This window comes from Microchirus variegatus (genome assembly GCF_963457635.1).
Source record: "Microchirus variegatus genome assembly, chromosome: 11".
NCBI lineage: Eukaryota > Metazoa > Chordata > Actinopteri > Pleuronectiformes > Soleidae > Microchirus > Microchirus variegatus.
This window is the reverse complement of record NC_139812.1, coordinates 12,524,029-12,541,687: the sequence shown is the minus strand read 5'-3', so window position 1 is coordinate 12,541,687 and position 17,659 is coordinate 12,524,029. Positions and strand designations below refer to the sequence as shown.

General features: G+C 42.5%; 1 protein-coding gene across 4 annotated transcripts in view; it reads left to right on the top strand.

Moving 5' to 3' along the window:
• The window catches only part of cpeb3 (cytoplasmic polyadenylation element binding protein 3), a gene marked incomplete at its 5' end in the record, with an annotated part of 63,140 nt that overhangs the window by 30,557 nt on the left and 14,924 nt on the right, over positions 1 to 17,659 (top strand). For 3 of the 4 annotated variants that reach the window (XM_083897770.1, XM_083897771.1, XM_083897768.1), the window contains 3 exons: positions 4,301 to 4,385; positions 13,441 to 13,497; positions 17,264 to 17,287. In XM_083897770.1, the coding sequence (XP_083753896.1) occupies positions 4,301 to 4,385; positions 13,441 to 13,497; positions 17,264 to 17,287 (166 nt within the window). The remainder of the gene's footprint in view (positions 1 to 4,300; positions 4,386 to 13,440; positions 13,498 to 17,263; positions 17,288 to 17,659) is intronic. The other variant, XM_083897769.1, reaches the window with a different exon arrangement.

The following is a 17,659-nucleotide window of genomic DNA, read 5'->3' as shown; positions in this document are numbered from 1 at the left end:
GTCCGATCTGCAAGAAAATTGAAATGTGAGGCAAGTGAACTTCCCTGAACACTTTTACGGACACGACTTTCACCCACAGGAAGTCGGCCATTTTAAACAGGAAGTGCCCTCTAACTTTGCTGTACATTTACCGATAAGCACAGAACTTAATATGTGAGACCAGGGACCTGTCCTGAACATGTCTATGTAGAAATATTCAACTTTCAGCACCCCCTGGTGGCAGCAGATAGTATTACATGCACACGTCGCGATGGCTCCTCAGACCGACATGCGTGGGGACGCCGCTGAAAATAACTAGCCCCGCGAGCGGTGAATGAACGGGTTCGTGGGCGAGGCGAGCGAGGAGGCGTGGCACACGCCGACGAGCGCGCATCGGCTCGAACCCGTTCAGATCCGCTCGCGGGGCTAGTTATTTTCATTCTTATTATTATTATTATTCCGCCAAATGAATCGCCTTTTTGAGGCCTTTCCCATGCCCAAAAACTCACAGATTTTTGCGACCACGTCAGGCCTGGTGAAAATTTACGTATTTCAAAGGTTCGGGGAAAAAGCGTGGAAAATTGGAAGTGGGAGGGGCTTAAAAGTGACGCAAAAAAGTGCTAGTAGGTCATCTCCTGTCGGGTTTAACGTAAATGAACGAAACTCGGTACACATCTTCATTAGGTTGAGCTTTAAATAAAAGTCGATGACAAGCGTCCTGGGAATCCTACGTGAAGGCCGCCATTTTGGATTGAAGGCGAAAACGGCGGCGTTTTTGGCGAATTTACACCATCGCTACAAAATCTATCTCCTCCTACAGTTTTTGGGCGATCACCTTCAAACTTGGGGAGGTCACTGTGGACCAGTTGAGGAACAGAAACAATTGGAAGGATTTTTTAAATATCGTATGGCGCACGAGATAGGGGGCGCTAAAGTTGGCGAAAATTCAGGTTTTTTGCCGCAGAGAACGAAACTCTTATAACTTTACAACGAAAGGTCCGATCGGAACCAAACTTGATGTGAGTGATGATGGGTGGTGTCTGAAGAAGACTATGAAGAAATGGTCCATTTTGAAAACAGCGCCTCCTGGTGGTGGCAGAAAACATACGAAAATTACACCAGCGCTACAAAATCTATCTCCTCCTACAGTTTTTGAGCGATCACCTTCAAACTTGGGGAGGTCACTGTGGACCAGTTGAGGAACAGAAACAATTGGAAGGATTTTTTAAATATCGTATGGCGCACGAGATAGGGGGCGCTAAAGTGAGTGAAGAACGAAACTCTTATAACTTTACAACGAAAGGTCCGATCTGAATCAAACTTGCTGTGAGTGATAACAGGCCAGGCCTGAAGACATTTATATGAAAATATTCAACTTTCAGCGCCCCCTGGTGGCTAAAGGCCAACATTGTCCGATCTGCAAGAAAATTGAAATGTGAGGCAAGTAAACTTCCCTGAACACGTTTACGGACACGACTTTCACCCACAGGAAGTCGGCCATTTTAAACAGGAAGTGCCCTCTAACTTTGCTGCACATTTACCGATAAGCACAGAACTTAATATGTGAGACCAGGGACCTGTCCTGAACATGTCTATATAAAAATATTCAACTTTCAGCACCCCCTGGTGGCAGCAGATAGTATTACATGCACACGTCGCGATGGCTCCTCAGACAGACATGCGTGGGGACGCCGCTGAAAATAACTAGCCCCGCGAGCGGTGAATGAACGGGTTCGTGGGCGAGGCGAGCGAGGAGGCGTGGCACACGCCGACGAGCGCGCATCGGCTCGAACCCGTTCAGATCCGCTCGCGGGGCTAGTTATTTTTATTATTATTATTATTATTATTCTTCCGCCAAATGAATCGCCTTTTTGAGGCCTTTCCCATGCTCAAAAACTCACAGATTTTTGCGACCACGTCAGGCCTGGTGAAAATTTACGTATTTCAAAGGTTCGGTGAAAAAGCGTGGAAAATTGGAAGTGGGAGGGGCCTCAGAGTGACGCAAAAAAGTGCTAGTAGGTCATCTCCTGTCGGGTTAAACGAAAATGAACGAAACTCGGTACACATGTTCATTAGGTTGAGCTTTAAATAAAAGTCGATGACAAGCGTCCTGGGAATCCTACGGGAAGGCCGCCATCTTGGATTGAACGCGAAAACGGCGGCGTTTTTGGCGAATTTACACCATCGCTACAAAATCTATCTCCTCCTACAGTTTTTGAGCGATCACCTTCAAACTTGGGGAGGTCACTGTGGACCAGTTGAGGAACAGAAACAATTGGAAGGATTTTTAAAATATCGTATGGCGCACGAGATAGGGGGCGCTAAAGTTGGCGAAAATTCAGGTTTTTCGCCGCAGAGAACGAAACTCTTATAACTTTACAACGAAAGGTCCGATCGGAACCAAACTTGATGTGAGTGATGATGGGTGGTGTCTGAAGAAGACTATGAAGAAATGGTCCATTTTGAAAACAGCGCCTCCTGGTGGTGGCAGAAAACATACGAAAATTACACCAGCGCTACAAAATCTATCTCCTCCTACAGTTTTTGAGCGATCACCTTCAAACTTGGGGAGGTCACTGTGGACCAGTTGAGGAACAGAAACAATTGGAAGGATTTTTTAAATATCGCATGGCGCACGAGATAGGGGGCGCTAAAGTGAGTGAAGAACGAAACTCTTATAACTTTACAACGAAAGGTCCGATCCAAACCAAACTTGCTGTGGGTGATAACAGGCCAGGCCTGAAGACATTTATATGAAAATATTCAACTTTCAGCACCCCCTGGTGGCTAAAGGCCAACATTGTCCGATCTGCAAGAAAATTGAAATGTGAGGCAAGTGAACTTCCCTGAACACGTTTACGGACACGACTTTCACCCACAGGAAGTTGGCCATTTTAAACAGGAAGTGCCCTCTAACTTTGCTGTACATTTACCGATAAGCACAGAACTTAATATGTGAGACCAGGGACCTGTCCTGAACATGTCTATATAAAAATATTCAACTTTCAGCACCCCCTGGTGGCAGCAGATAGTATTACATGCACATGTCGCGATGGCTCCTCAGACCGACATGCGTGGGGACGCCGCTGAAAATAACTAGCCCCGCGAGCGGTGAATGAACGGGTTCGTGGGCGAGGCGAGCGAGGAGGCGTGGCACACGCCGACGAGCGCGCATCGGCTCGAACCCGTTCAGATCCGCTCGCGGGGCTAGTTATTTTTAAAGGTTTATAATTGATGTATAATGTTTTATTTTGCCCAAACAAGTGTGCACAAACTATTAGTCAAATTGGTTTTATTATTACCCTGATTCTAGGTGGTGGAACTTTTAAAGAGAACAAAATGAAAGCCATGCAACCTTTATTTATTTGATTACTATTATTTTATTAGTGTGTCAGATGAGTCTGAAAGCATTATTTACTTGTTTATATATATATATATATATTCAATTTCAGTGTTTTACAACTGATTCAAACTGTACCACGGTTACTTCACCTCGCCTACAGTATAGACCTAAAGATTAGACAGTTAAAAACATGTTGATTAGATCATATTAAACAAAGACAGATGAGATTCTTAAGGGCAGATCCCTGTCTGTTTTGTCACTGAAAAGGCTTAAGGAGATTCATATCTCCTCTTTGGTATCAACTGTCACCGCCTGCATCAGGTCTGTTCTTTTTTTTCTTTTTCTCTTCTACCTGTAACGTCTATGCCAAATCTTTAATTAGTCCACAGAAGCTCAGAATAAATCCCAGTCTGTCTCGTTCTCCTAGCAGTGGTAGCTGTTTGTACATGCAGGTCGCGACTAGTGCTCTACCCTCGAGCAAAGAAACCGGCAAACCAGAATTTTAACGGCAAGACAAAATGTTGAAAGGTGAAGTTTTTTAAAGGGTCATAAAATAGAATATTTTAGTCTGTGTTTATTAAATGATAGTGAGTTTGTGTTAAAGTAGTTAAAGAGTAATGCTGCTTATGTCTTCCCGCATTATGACTGATGCTTATAGCACATGTAGCAGCCACTGTGTTGTATAAATTAGATTCGTATATAGACTAAAATTACAAATCATACATCTGCCTCAAGGGGCTTTTAAATACAATTTATCTTGTTGACACACCACACCCTCTGCTCTTATACACTGTTACCCCCTCCACCCATTGGAAACCTTACAATTAAAAGAAAGAACCTCAGGGGAAAACAACTGTGAAGGATCCCTTTCCAAGAAAAACATGCGGTATATGTTATGTGTATGGAAGCCTGAGTGTTCACACGATGTCCATCCCTGACTCCAATCCTAACCCTCTTCCTGTTTTTGCTGTGTTGCAGGACCGGACCCGGCCCTTTGATGCTTTTAGCTTGCACTCATTGGAGAATTCCTTAATGGATATGATAAGGACTGACCATGACAAAGGTAAACCACACCCTGCCGGTGGCCCACCAATGACTATCGCTGATATTATATGGAGGAATCATTTTGCAGGTTAGGAATATTCATACGTCAATGCTTACAGTATTTTATTTTATTTTTTTGTTGCTTTATGGGCACATATCATCAGTACATTATTATTATTATGATTTCTCTATCAGCCAGTCAGTTCAACAATCCACTATGGATGTCCATGCTCTGTTTTTAAATGAAATGATGAGCCTTACCTGCAAAATCAAATATCTGTGTGCGTTTCTGTGTGTGTGTGTGTGTGTGTGTGTGTGTGTGTGGTTCAGCAGAGGTGCTGCAGTCGTTTGCCCTTTTTCTTTGCCTGATTTTGATCAATGGATTATGTGATAACTGTCACATGACTTGAATTCTGTAACCACTATTTTTCCTAAGACACATGATTACCCCACATCACACTTGGGACATCACACTCAGGAGTTCTAACCTTCTAAGGCTGTCCAGTGTCAGGGCTTCTAAGTCAATATTTTTATAGCAGAGGTCACGTGTTCTGTTGTAAAAACTCCTGTCTTCGAGATGGGGCCCTGTCAGGTTTGATGCTCGCCGTCCACACATCGTAACAATGGAAAGAATGGAGGGAGGGGTGTGTGTAATAAACGAAGCATGTTGCATGCTCATCATACTCACGTCTGTTTTCCCATGTCATGTTCTGAGAGAGCATTGTTTCACTGGAAAGGTGTCGTAATGTCCTGCTCGGACTTCCTTGCGATTGTTTATCAAAGCACAGTCGGAGTCACTGGAGATACTATGAAAGACTGGAAGCATGATACATAAACACGGGCGTGCATTCCTCCGCCTTTCTTTGCTTGTTTGCCCCCCTCTTGTCGTCATGCAGACAATGTGGGGCTGCAGTAAGCTCCTGTGCCAACCACAGAGTAGCTCCACCCTGCAAGAATACCTACTCACTGTCTTGGAAGCTTCAGCCAGGTCCACCATCTGCTGAATAATCAAGATAAAAGATGCTTGTGCTTCTTTGCAGCTGAGGTTACTGAGGTCAGAGCATTTGAATAATGGTGTGTATAGAAGACGTTGGCACTTGGGGGTTTAGTACCTGACCCATCCGTGACAATGAAACAAAATTGTCCAGACCTTCAGGGTCAAGTTAGGTTCAGGTTTAGTCATTTGTAAAGAGATTTTTAGAATTCTCCATCTGACTGCAATCATTTTCTCTACCCATGTGTCTCATGAGTGAACATTGTGAGATTGAATGCCCAATTCTGAACACAGAGACAGATGTCCACTTGGCACTGATGTAATAGTAGCAGTTGATGTCTCATTTATGTGTGTCCCCCATATACTTGAGCCCCTTTTCCACTGGTCAGAAAACCCACTCACGCCCGGTAATGTAGGCATTCACTCCTGGTTATACACAGGTTTTTTTGAACACCTGCTTTAAAAAGGTGATTGACTCCTCGCTCGCTGCCAGTAGTCGGATTTGTGCCAAGAATGCTCTAGAAACATGTCAGAAGTTGGAAAGACGACACACAACAGGAGAACGCAATATCAACAATCAGTGTTCACACTTTTCCATCTCCCTCTTTCAAACTCAACAGCGTCTGAGCGGTTTTTAGATCGGTCCTTAAATGGTGTGCGTCATGACGCCGAGCTGGAAAAGGTGCAGATTAAACATCCAGCGGCCAAAATAAAGTTCGAAAATAGGGGAAATTAGCATGTTCACTCGTGATTCATGATCCCATCACTGCCAGTTGGAGTTGGAGCTGATAAAAACCTGTTTGTATTGCAGAGTAATTTGACCTGGGGGACAAATGCCAAATGTTTGCCAGATGTTAGTGGGGTTTTCGACCGGTGGAAACAGAGCAATGGATAAATGCAGGTGTCCCAGTCACTGTGATGCTGCGACAAAGATGATACAGCATCTGCCGTGCTATCGCTGTGAAGTTGCTCTGTTCTATAGAGGTAGAGAAAATATTATTGATCAACCAGGGCTTTTCTATTTTTCAATCCACCATCTACCAACTTAGAACCACCAATCAAAATTTGCTCGTAGAGATAGTTTTGCATCCCCTTTTAAACCACCCACATCCATCCCATCACAGACATTTTTCACATACTTCTCATTGTGACAGGAATAGTTGTTTTTCCTTGCATGTTTTATGAGTCTCTCTCTCTCTGTGTGTGGACCAAAAAAGCATATAAACCATAGGGAGTGAGGACATTTTGTGAAAGTGAGTACATTCTGGCTGCTCGTCATGTTCCGTTACCTCTTAAATGCTTTTTTTGAGGGTTAAGACTTGGTTTTAGGGTGAGGCACTTAGTGTTGATGGTTAAGTTTCGGGTAAGAGGCTAGGGGGGATGTCTTCACTATGAATGCTGTGTGGAGAGAAAAAAGTAATCCTCTCAGTGCAGGGGCCCAGGACCAATAGTCATTTACTGCGCAGCTTCACAACACACTGGTCGGCATGAAGTTCCTGAAGTGGGTCAGCTGAACTCACATGTGGCGAGCGCAGGTCACCCCCGTATTAACACACACATAAGAGATTCTCTGCTCGCTCTGGAAAAACAACACCAGTTAGACAACGGCTAACACATACACACACACACATACAAAGGACACACATAATTGTTTTTGACGTATAAATCAACTGTGACATTCCATGCTAAGCATTCTCACCCACCTCACAACCTTATTTGACGAGATGACAACATCACCCACGCACAGAGATTTGCTATCGTCTCCTGACATACTCATCAGTGTTAATATGTCGTACGTAAAGTTCTTGTGAAAGTTGCATGTGGATCCCACCTCTCCCACTGAAAACACACATGCACATCAGCTGGTCAGACTCACATGATCTTACTCATGCATCAGTTACAGTGTGCTTTGTGTGTGTGTGTGTGTGTGTGCAGCTTTTACAGGACTCCACTTCAATAAGTTCAGTGTGACTTAAAGCCCTAAAGAAGGGCTGCAACTTGTGATCTTTTTTTTTTTTTTTCAGCAAAGAGGTAGATGAGAAAACAGAGATGCTATTCAAGGAATATTATTCCTAGCCTGCAGAGGAGAAAAGGGAAGTTTGGTTGGGAAATTTGCTACCAATTGCAAAGCTTATACGTTAATACGTTATATCCTATAATAAATAAATAAAAGGGACTGCGTGTAGACAGAGTGCTGTCAATCTTAAAAGCACATTTCCCAAAATGTCAAACTTTTGCTCCACCTTTTCACAAAATAAGGAGATGTATATAGTATGTCTGTACAAAACCCACATTGAATTAGCTGAGATCAGCTCATCTTCACCTCCTTTAGGGTCTCCATGTGGCAAAAGTTGTACATGAGCAGTTTCACACTGATTGTACAGTCTGGTTTGTGTTTGGTCGTAACCTGTCGTGTGTTGGTCAATAGTCTGCAATATGCATGATATCATTGCAAAACACAGAAGGGGCCAGCTTTATGTGCAGTCAGAAGAGAGAGAGAGCAAACACTGTCGCTATTTGACTTTGTGTCTGTTGACAAGAGCATTGGTTAGTGGATAAGAGTTGACACACATTGGATCTCATCGGGAGGAAAACAAGAATAGCTTGCGCAGTACAGTTCAGGAGAAACATTGATTAGGCAAGGAGCTTCAGTGATACAAAGGGTTGAATATGTAACTTTTCGTCAGACATAAGCAAAGATAGCGCAGACTTTGCACTGTCTGGATCTACTGAAGGTAAAGTTTTAAGGTCTCCAGGAAAGTCTACATTAGAGATAAACATTTTATTTAAACACGCAGTATGTCATTTCTACCACTAGGGTTCTTAGGTTAGGGTTAGGGTAGCTTGGCTTCAACTGTTCTTTATGGGACGACACAGAATAGTTTTTTTCCGCTGCGATCAGCTCAACAGTGATTGGACAAATGCGGCAAAAACTTCCAGGGAAGCTCAGCTTCTCTCTGACTTAATGGAGCAGTGGATGGGATGATTGGAGGAACTGAAGGTCTGAAAGGCGGAACCAGTTTTTGACTGACATCGTATAGCTGGTCATGTATTATTTGCTCGGTGATATGTCTCATTTTCGTTTGTACATATACACTGTAAATAAAAACACTATTATTACATTTCGGTTTTACATAATTATTGCGTTTCCTTGTTCTAGCCACTGGTTGGAGCTTTGGCAGCAAAATGCATAGCAAATGGCAATGAGTGCAAAAAATAAGAAATGCAAAAGACAACAGACTGGCTAACAAGTAGTACTGAATATTTGCACCAAATATTATGGCTGTCACATTAGTATTAATATATGTGTTCGCACATTTACTATGTGCTTTACGTTATACACGGAGGTAACCGGATTCATGCATGCTCGTGCTGTGTTCTCCACAGGAGAATGGTAGGAGTGTATGAAGGAGAGTTGAGTGTGTTGACTCTGGCACTCGTTCAATTCAGTCAAAGTTCTCTCAAGCATCCGCAGTCATTTCACTCTCGCAAAGACGGCTGAAGCGGATAATGTCATGAAAATGCAATTTTAAAGAATGTTGGTAAAGTTATTGCTCACGTAAACACTCCACTCAAAAAATACATCACATTAGTCTTGGTTGTTCTGTTAGATATTTTAATGCAGAAATGTTACATACTATATCTTTAAAGTTGAAATGTTTGTCTTTGTGTAGGTTCAGTGAAGGAGCCATCCCAGCTTAACTTGAAGTTAAAGATCAGTACTTTAGTTGGATTGAAGTTTGGCTGACAGGCTAGACTTGACCCTTTAACTTTTCAACCCGTGCAGTTATAACAACACTTGAGATTATCTCACTCGCAGAGGGATGCCCCTGTACTTTAAACGGCTGCAATGACTGTATCAAGATAAGGTGTTGTGTTTGTAGGCTGCGTTAAAGGTCGATTGCAGCTTACTTCTGATAAACTACTCTGTCACTGTTCTGTTTTGTTATGGTGGAAAACTCAGGACTCCTGTAAGCATGGCTGAGCTAATCCAGTTTGGGCAACAAAACAAGTCTGGGCTTGTTTCCTCTATTAAAATTATGTTTTGTCCAGATCTCACAAACCGTGAAAGCCTTAATACCACTGCCAGGTTGTGCATCAAGCTCAACTGGATTCTGAAATGATTATTAAATGGATTGGTATTTGATAGATTTATGATTATTACTTTTATGAAATGTAAAAAGACAGCAGGAGGTTGACATGTGAGAATTTGCTTGTGAAATATGACTCAGCTCACGCATGTTATTGCTTGATAGCTGAAGAAACCTTTGCCTTGTCATAATCATCTTGCCAAGGGCTATTGGGTTCAGCTTTGTATGAAGTGCAGCATGTAGGACACACGGAACACCTGGTTGTTCTTTTAGTCATTTGTTGAATGTGCGCAGAACACATGGACTTGCCAAGATTCTTACCTCTCTAATGTGTCGGTGATTAAAGCTTTCTTTAGTCAGCAAGAGTGCAGCTTTTGGACACCCTGCTGTTGAGATGTTTTTCCATCACTGCTGACTTTTCCACACTTAGTTGTTGCTACACCCACTCTTCTCTTGTAACTGATGCTGGTGCTTTGTACTCAAGGTGTTATTGGGGGGCTTTAATATGTGCTGCAGTGTGTATCAGAGAGAGCAAAACGTGACCAGAGCAGTTGAGAGGGGCTTCAGATAGGATGCAGTCAGAGCAAATCAGCAATGTGGAGTGGAGTGAAAAATTTAACCACAACGGAGCTTGAGGCACAGCACTGGTTACACCTCAAGGTTATAATAGTTTGGGATTTTTCATTAGTTTTATTTTTTCTAGTCTCAGGAGCTCTGGAGCTCAATCTGAGCAAAATTCTGAGATATAGTTGCAGTGCTCATAGTCTCCACGTGTGGTTCAGAGTGTGTTTGTAATTGTTTGGACAGGGACAGGTGTGATGGAGGCCACAGCTCTTGGATAAAAGTGGTTCCTCGGTCTGTCTGTTGCTACTGGATTTAAGGGATCTGAACCTCTTGCCAGATGGCGGCGATTCAAACAGGGTGTGACTGTGGTGTATATTTTCCATAAAATGCAGGTAGCTTTCTTCCTCCCTCCGGGGTATATACTGTGGTGTCAAGGTGTGAAAGCTCCGTCCTCTCACCACTCAGTCCACTCAGAACATTTTGTTCTGCTGCAGCTGGTAAACCACGCAGTTGATCACAATGCTCTGGATTCTGCAGAGGTTGAGCATCAGTTTCTGTTGGTTATTATTACTCATTGCTAGTCATTGAGTAGTTACTTCATTAGATGATGATTGTTTTGTCCTCCTACTCCAGCCAGAGGTAGTTCACACTCAAGCGCAAAGCTAATTGGAAAGCAGTGTTGCAGCACTACTTTAATAATATCTTCTCTGTTGTTAATAAGAGTTCCTATACAAGTCTTAAGAACTTTTAAAGTTGTACAGCTCATGTGCACTAGTTTCTCGCAGTCTTAATTAACTGATTTTCTCAAAGGTCAACTCTGAAACATTTAGGAGAAAATGTAATATATTACCCATAAGCAAGTTTGAACAAGTGTGCATTTTATATATACTGTAGGCATTTTAGAGGGCTCCAATCTCACATGATAAGTTTGTACAGCAAACTGGATTTTGATGCTGAAGCTTATCATGTAATCAAAGAGGAAGGACGTTGTTTTTGGTATTTGAAGGCCATTGTAGTTCTCTGATGTGCTTGGTCAAGGACGGAGTGAATGGAAGAGACCTCCATTTGTTACAATAATGCAGTCTCACCTTTAGATGTCACTAATTCTTACACACTGGACTTTTAAACCTCTGGCCACATTTGATGGCTGCTGGTAATTTGTATCAAAGTGGTCACAGCGAGGTCAGTGTCCGGTCTGCAGGTTGTCGGGTGAGAGAGAAGGTGAGATGCTGTTGGATCCATGCTAAACGAAAGAGTTGGTGTGTTTCCCATAAGCACAACCATTATGGTGATGTTGAGAATAGCTCAGGCTCTCTGAGGAAATGTCACCAGAACAGCAGCAGCAGCAGCGGCAGCAGCAACTAGGGCCCCTCGGGTCCTGCCACTTAACTCCTGGTGGAAGAAGATGGCACATGCCCAGAGCTATTTTAAGGCTTCAGGAGGGCAACTGTCTCCCTCTGTCATCCCAATTGATTAATGGAGATGAGAAAGGAAGCACAGACCACAGTATTTATTGCGACTTCTCTCAGAAGCCATGGCTTTGATTATGAATATGTTCCATGAATGATACAACACCCTAGTTTTTCTTTTTTTACTCAATGCAATAATGGGACTAGGTCAAAGTTCACAGTCTACTGTAAGAGCTTCAACGAGTGTTTTGCTCAAACCCCGTCATTTTGTTTGAGGACTGACAAACAGACCACCCACGTGTTAACCAATACACGACTCAATGTATTTGCCCCTTGGATCTGTGGACTTTTAAAAGTAAGGTCGCGCCGTTGGTTCTTCATAATGAGATAAAAAAAAAAGAGAATGAGAGCAGCCCACATATCCATATGCCACACAACGCATGTGTTCAAATATGTGTGCTTGAATGACTGGGTTTATCGCACTCTATTTGCCCCCAAGCCCTATTGTTGTCTGGAGTGTGATTGGCTGAGAGGAGTGTGGAAATTCACATCTGTGTAGCTGCAGATTGGCTGCCTCGTTGTCCTCCCCTACACTGCCTCAACAACGGCTGGTTACCACTGATGTTTATGAGACAAAAAGTGTGTCCCTGCTATCTGTCTTCTTTGGACAGATTTTTGGAAACTGGCGACATGTCATTTACGCCATAGCAGCTTGCAACATGGACTTTGAGAGACCATGTTGCAAACTGCTATGGCGTAAATGACATGTCACCAGTTTCCAAAAATCACATAGGGAGACTTACAGTAGCATTAAAGAATCTGAAATGGACAGTTGTCTACAGTAATCTTTATCCCCCACCACATTGTCCCAGCTTATAACTCGAAAAGTCACAGACAGATTTTCAGGAAATGTCCACAATGGGACCAGGAACAACTGATTTAATACGGGTGCGATCCGTGGACACTATCACTATTTTTATCGCTATTTTGTGTGTGGGGGGGGGGGGCTGTGCTGCCTTGGCTGAGGTCTGCGCTCTCTGAGTGCTTTTCTAGTATAAGCTAAATCTGTGATTTCCACTTCCTTGAAATTAAATCTGTGTTTTACTTTTCGCTGTATTTGTCTACTTGTTTCTCTCTGAAACTGAGCAAACAACTCCCAAGCGCATGCCCAGTGGACCCGAATAGTCATTTTTGAAATTGAAAATGTAATATGGAAAAAAGCTGCTGTACGTGGATCGACAGAGGGACTTAATTTTACGTGGTCCGGGGATAAAGGGTGTGTCTCTGTGCTGCGGCCGCCACTGCAAACGATGTTGACGCCGAGCGGAGTTATATTTTGTTCCTAATTAGAGGATATTTTAGGTGTTTTATTTCTGTTGCCACGCGTACGAGAAGAATGATGGACACTGAGATAACTGTGACTCTCATTTAGATGTTCCACACCACCCCTCTCCCTGTGAAAGCACCTGCAGATGGGCCCATGTATTATGGACCAAATGAGGTCCATTTGTGTGTGGGTGTGTGTGCATTTGCATGTGGGTGTATATAAGATATGAAACAATTCTCATCTGTAATCTGTGGATCTGTTTTCTGCCAATGTGTAGCGTTTTGTTTACTCATGTCAAATCAAACATTTCATCGTGTTAATTCCTGTTAACCAGCAATTGAACAGGTTAATAATATTGGTGGTTATAGACGGTTGATCGTGAACAATTTAATTTCACCTCAAGTTTGTTTTCCTGCACTTTGTCTTCTTCTGCCGATTACTTCAATACTTAAGCTGATGTACGCCCTCTGCTAGGTCTTGATTAAATGAACAGACGTTGTTTAATTGATTGATACATTTGTAATCAGTTAATTTCCTAACAGCAATTAACGACTGGCAGTTGTTTATTAATGTCCTTATTGTTGACAGTAGAATGAAAGGTTGAATGAATATCTGTCTAACAAGCTGACTTTTATCAGTGATGTCGATATTTGTAACATGTTTGTTTTTTGTTTTTTTATCGTTGACAGGACGCATGAGCCTCAATTTCCATCATCCCGGTGCAGACCACATAATGCCGTTAAACAGTAAGTCACATTTTACTGCGGTACCCCATCGTGTTTTCATTATTCTGTTTTTAAAATAATTGAGAATGGGAAGTATTCTGTGTCGGGTTCCCATGAAAAACATATGCCGCCTAACCACACAGCCTGATGCCAATAGAGAGCACACCTGCCTACCCTTTGCTATGGCCTGGATTCCCTTACACCATAAACCTAGGGCAGTCCTCTTAACTCACTGGCAGTTGACCTGTGAATAACACTTCCAAAAATACCCCAACATGTAAGAGTATACACTCCCAACCTCGGTGTCCCACCAGCCGACAGATGACCAACGGGGACAGGAGATGAGCCAGAGAGAGAAATAAGGTCTTTATCGCATGTGCTGCTTCATACGTGCCAGAACATTTTCCAGACTGTCCCTCAGTGATGTGTTTTTCTCTTTTGATGGGGGTCAGGGATATCATTTATTTAGGTCTCAATTTCCTCCACTTATAAAGGGGCAATTAATCAAGTTTCCCATGTCCAAAGACATCTGGACAGATGGGTGATCAAATCAATCTTGCAAAGCCCTAACATCCTCTATGGACGTGCTCATTTGGCTCACACAAATGTAAGATAGAGGATGTCAAACGTAAAAAAATAATACTTTGTGCTCATCAGAAACACAGAGATCACATGGATCTATCAATACATGCCTAGAAATCTGAACATTTACTTGTACAATCTTTTTTAAAAAAGTATTTGTTTACATTATAAATCAAACCGAGGGTGCTCATTTTTGTATTTTCATGTTTTTACCATTGATATGGTTCAACTGCTATGAAACGTAGAAGCTTTTTTTTTAACTTATTACCCACAGATGTTTTCAACCCAAAACTGAAGAGCACCAGAGATGTATTGTATACCACACACACATATATATATATATATGCTTATGTGCATGTATGCAGAGGTGGAAAGAGTACTGAATATTCTCCTCAAGTAAAAGTACCACTATTTTGTAGTAGACAAAAGAACTGGTCTATAAAATAAAATGTACTCAAAAAAAAAAAGTAGCTTGTTTAAAAGTTACTTAGTTACTTTGTTTTTAATTAAAGGCAAATCTTTATAGATGTAAGTACTGATAAAATAAAATATGTAAATATATTGTATATCAGAATGGGTCAAAGGTCACAAATGCTTTGACTTTATCACTCAATCAGGGACCTTAATTAGCACCAATTCATCTGTCCTCATCATCATCAAAGTTGGGTGCAAGATTTTTTATATCAGGCCAACATTTTTTACTCAGTAATTCAGTGATTGTAGATTTTCTTGGGTTAGGATTAGTACAGTACTTATAAAAAACCTACTTAAATAAAAGTAAAATTACAAAAAAAAAAACCTACTCAATTACAGTAACGTGTGTAAATGTAATGCATTACTTTCCACCTCTGCGTACATATATTTATCTGTATACAACTCTGGTTGCTCCTCTTTCACTCTGTCCTTTCCATCAATTGTATCCCTAGAAATCATTTCAGACGTTGATGTTGAAATGTTGTGTCATGAGCAAACGCAGATTTGCCGAGATCTTCCACTTCTGTCAGAGCTGGCTTGCTCTGTTGTAGCGTGCGATGTGTGTAGACGGGGAAACTTTAAAGGATTTCACTCTGCGTTTCTTCTTCTTTTCAACCCGTTAGCTCTGAGGCGTCATGCTGTGAGGACCTGTAAGGACTCTACTGTCTGCGGATGGCGTTAGCACTTGAAATAAGGAAGAGATGGTGGAAAGTAATGAGCAAAGGTCTCATAGCCACATTTATTTGTCTTGTTCACTTGACAGCAGTCTCTGAGGCTTTTAAGCCACAAAGAGCATGAGGCATCATACTTATCTCACCCAGAGGAGTCACCCAGTCTTCTTTAAAACATGCCCATTCTCCCAGACACCACACAGTTTGAAGTTGATACTCAATCTTATCCCTTGCTTTTCTCCTTCCTCCTCTCCCTCATGGTTTGTGTTCACTCTCACTGAGGGATCTGACAATTTCCCAGTGAAACATTTCTTCCTTTTGCCCCGGGTTGCTAGGTGACTTTGTTTCCTCCAAGACCAGACGGTGAGAGTGCAAAGCAACGTAGAGGCTGCCCAGGTTTTTTGGTGATTGCCAGATCTTTTTAATGAAAACATAGCAAGGAAGAAGAGGCTCAGAGACAATGTATCCCCCGAGAGAAGCCAGAGGGCCGAGTCACACAATGGACTTCTTCCATATTGGTTTTTGAGTCTGCTTTGTGACTTATGAGTTGAGAGAGAGCTACATTAGGATCTGTTTAGCACTGGGTTTGCCCTCCTGCTGTTTGTTGGAATTTGCACCATCTCAAGCCACGCTTTCCTCGTCTGCGGTTTGTATTCACTGCACAGTGAGGTTCAAATTGAGCTTGTTGCGAGAACATTTCAGTGATTAGGGAAACACTCAAACGTGGGGTGTTTTTGCACATAAAAACTCTTTCTTGATCAAAGAAAACCCAGTGTGTTAGAAAGAGTATTACTAAGGTCCACTTGCAGGCTGTTTATAGAATTTCTGAATGCATTTAACGCCACCTTCGGATGGCATTCACTGGCTTGACAAGAAGTTGTCAAAAAGTTGACAAATCTGCTATAATTATACCTATATTTTGAGCTCCATTTGTCACATGATTACAAGCAGTTGAATAGTTAGAATGAGCGTGACTTTCTGCTAAGTAGACATCTACTTGACAAGTACTGTGTCACGTGTAATTCAATCTTTTTTGCCAGCTATGTTTAGAGCTTTTGAAAGATTTTCCTCAGTGGTTTTTGTTTTCGAACCTGCTCACTTGTCATCACACGACCAAACGGAAATTTATCCCATGACGGCAGGTGATGCGATTTGAGGGGGAGAGGATGCTTTTGAAAATCTTGGCCAACCATATCTTAAAGAGGTTATGCGATAACTGCTCACGGCAGTGACGTATATGAACTACAATGCTAAAGTTTTCTAGATATTTTACATTAATCACTGCAGTGAAATGAGCTCTAAGAATAAGGAAAAGATAAGACGGGTACGCATGACCAGGTGATTAGATGTAGATAGATAGATAAGTGATGATCACACTGCTGCACTTTTACCTTGTTATAGATTTGGATCAGAGCAGCCCAGATATTCCAGCCTGCTCTCCACCCCCTCTCCCCTTTGCAGGTTATCTCCCCCCTCTCAGAGCCCCGAGGCTGCCATCTACCACCACACTCTCTCCTTATCCCGTAGGAAGTTTCCACTCACAGCTGGCCCTGCCGCATCTGACTTAGGAGCAACTCTTAATATTTCACCAAGGCCATGATAATGACTAACCTGCTCTACCTTCTGTCCTGGCTGCACTCTGCTTTATGGTCTCATCTGTGAATATTCACAGTAGATTAGCACGAACCCAAACCATAACGGCTTCATTAAGCCCAGATGACAATTACTAGCTTCTAAATTTGTTAGTCGTTTCCGTGGCTGACCTCCACCCGCACCCCCCCACTCCTTCTCTTGTGCTGCATCTGCTTGCTCCTGTTGCCAGGGCAGGTGCAGCAGGTTTACTGTGGGGTGTAGCCAGGCTGTAATAATCGCCCTCCTGCCATTGCAGAGGCTTAGGTTGTAGCCATGTGTGGTTTCGCTGTTGCCTTAGAGATGTTCCTCGGTTTTGGTTTATTTCCACAAAATCCATGTCTCTGTATCTCTTTCCTGTCCCAACCCTCTCTTTCTCTTTGTGTCTCTCTCCCTCCCTCCCTCCCTCCCCCCACTACGCTGACAAGCAGCCAGGAGCTATGGCCGCAGAAGAGGTAACGTTTGGCATTTTCTTTGGGCTTCTGCTTGCCATGCCGACCGTCTCTCTCACACTCATCGTCTCTCTCACTCGCTGATCTCGCTGGGGCTTTTAGTGTGGTGTTACTATCTGCTTTTCCCTCTATGCTGTGGTTGAATGAACTCATATTTCAATTTCAAAACACTGTCATGTTGTGCATTTAATCATGTTGGGGCAGATAAATCTGTATGAACCCGTATGATCAGGAAAAAAATAGAATACTTTCTGTCCATTCTCCAATCCTTATATTGACAGTGGTCAAAATGAATAACACATTAATCCAAACTATTTGCAACATGTGGTATAACCAGCAGTTTGACTGGGTGTTTTAATTTGTTTGCTGTAGGGA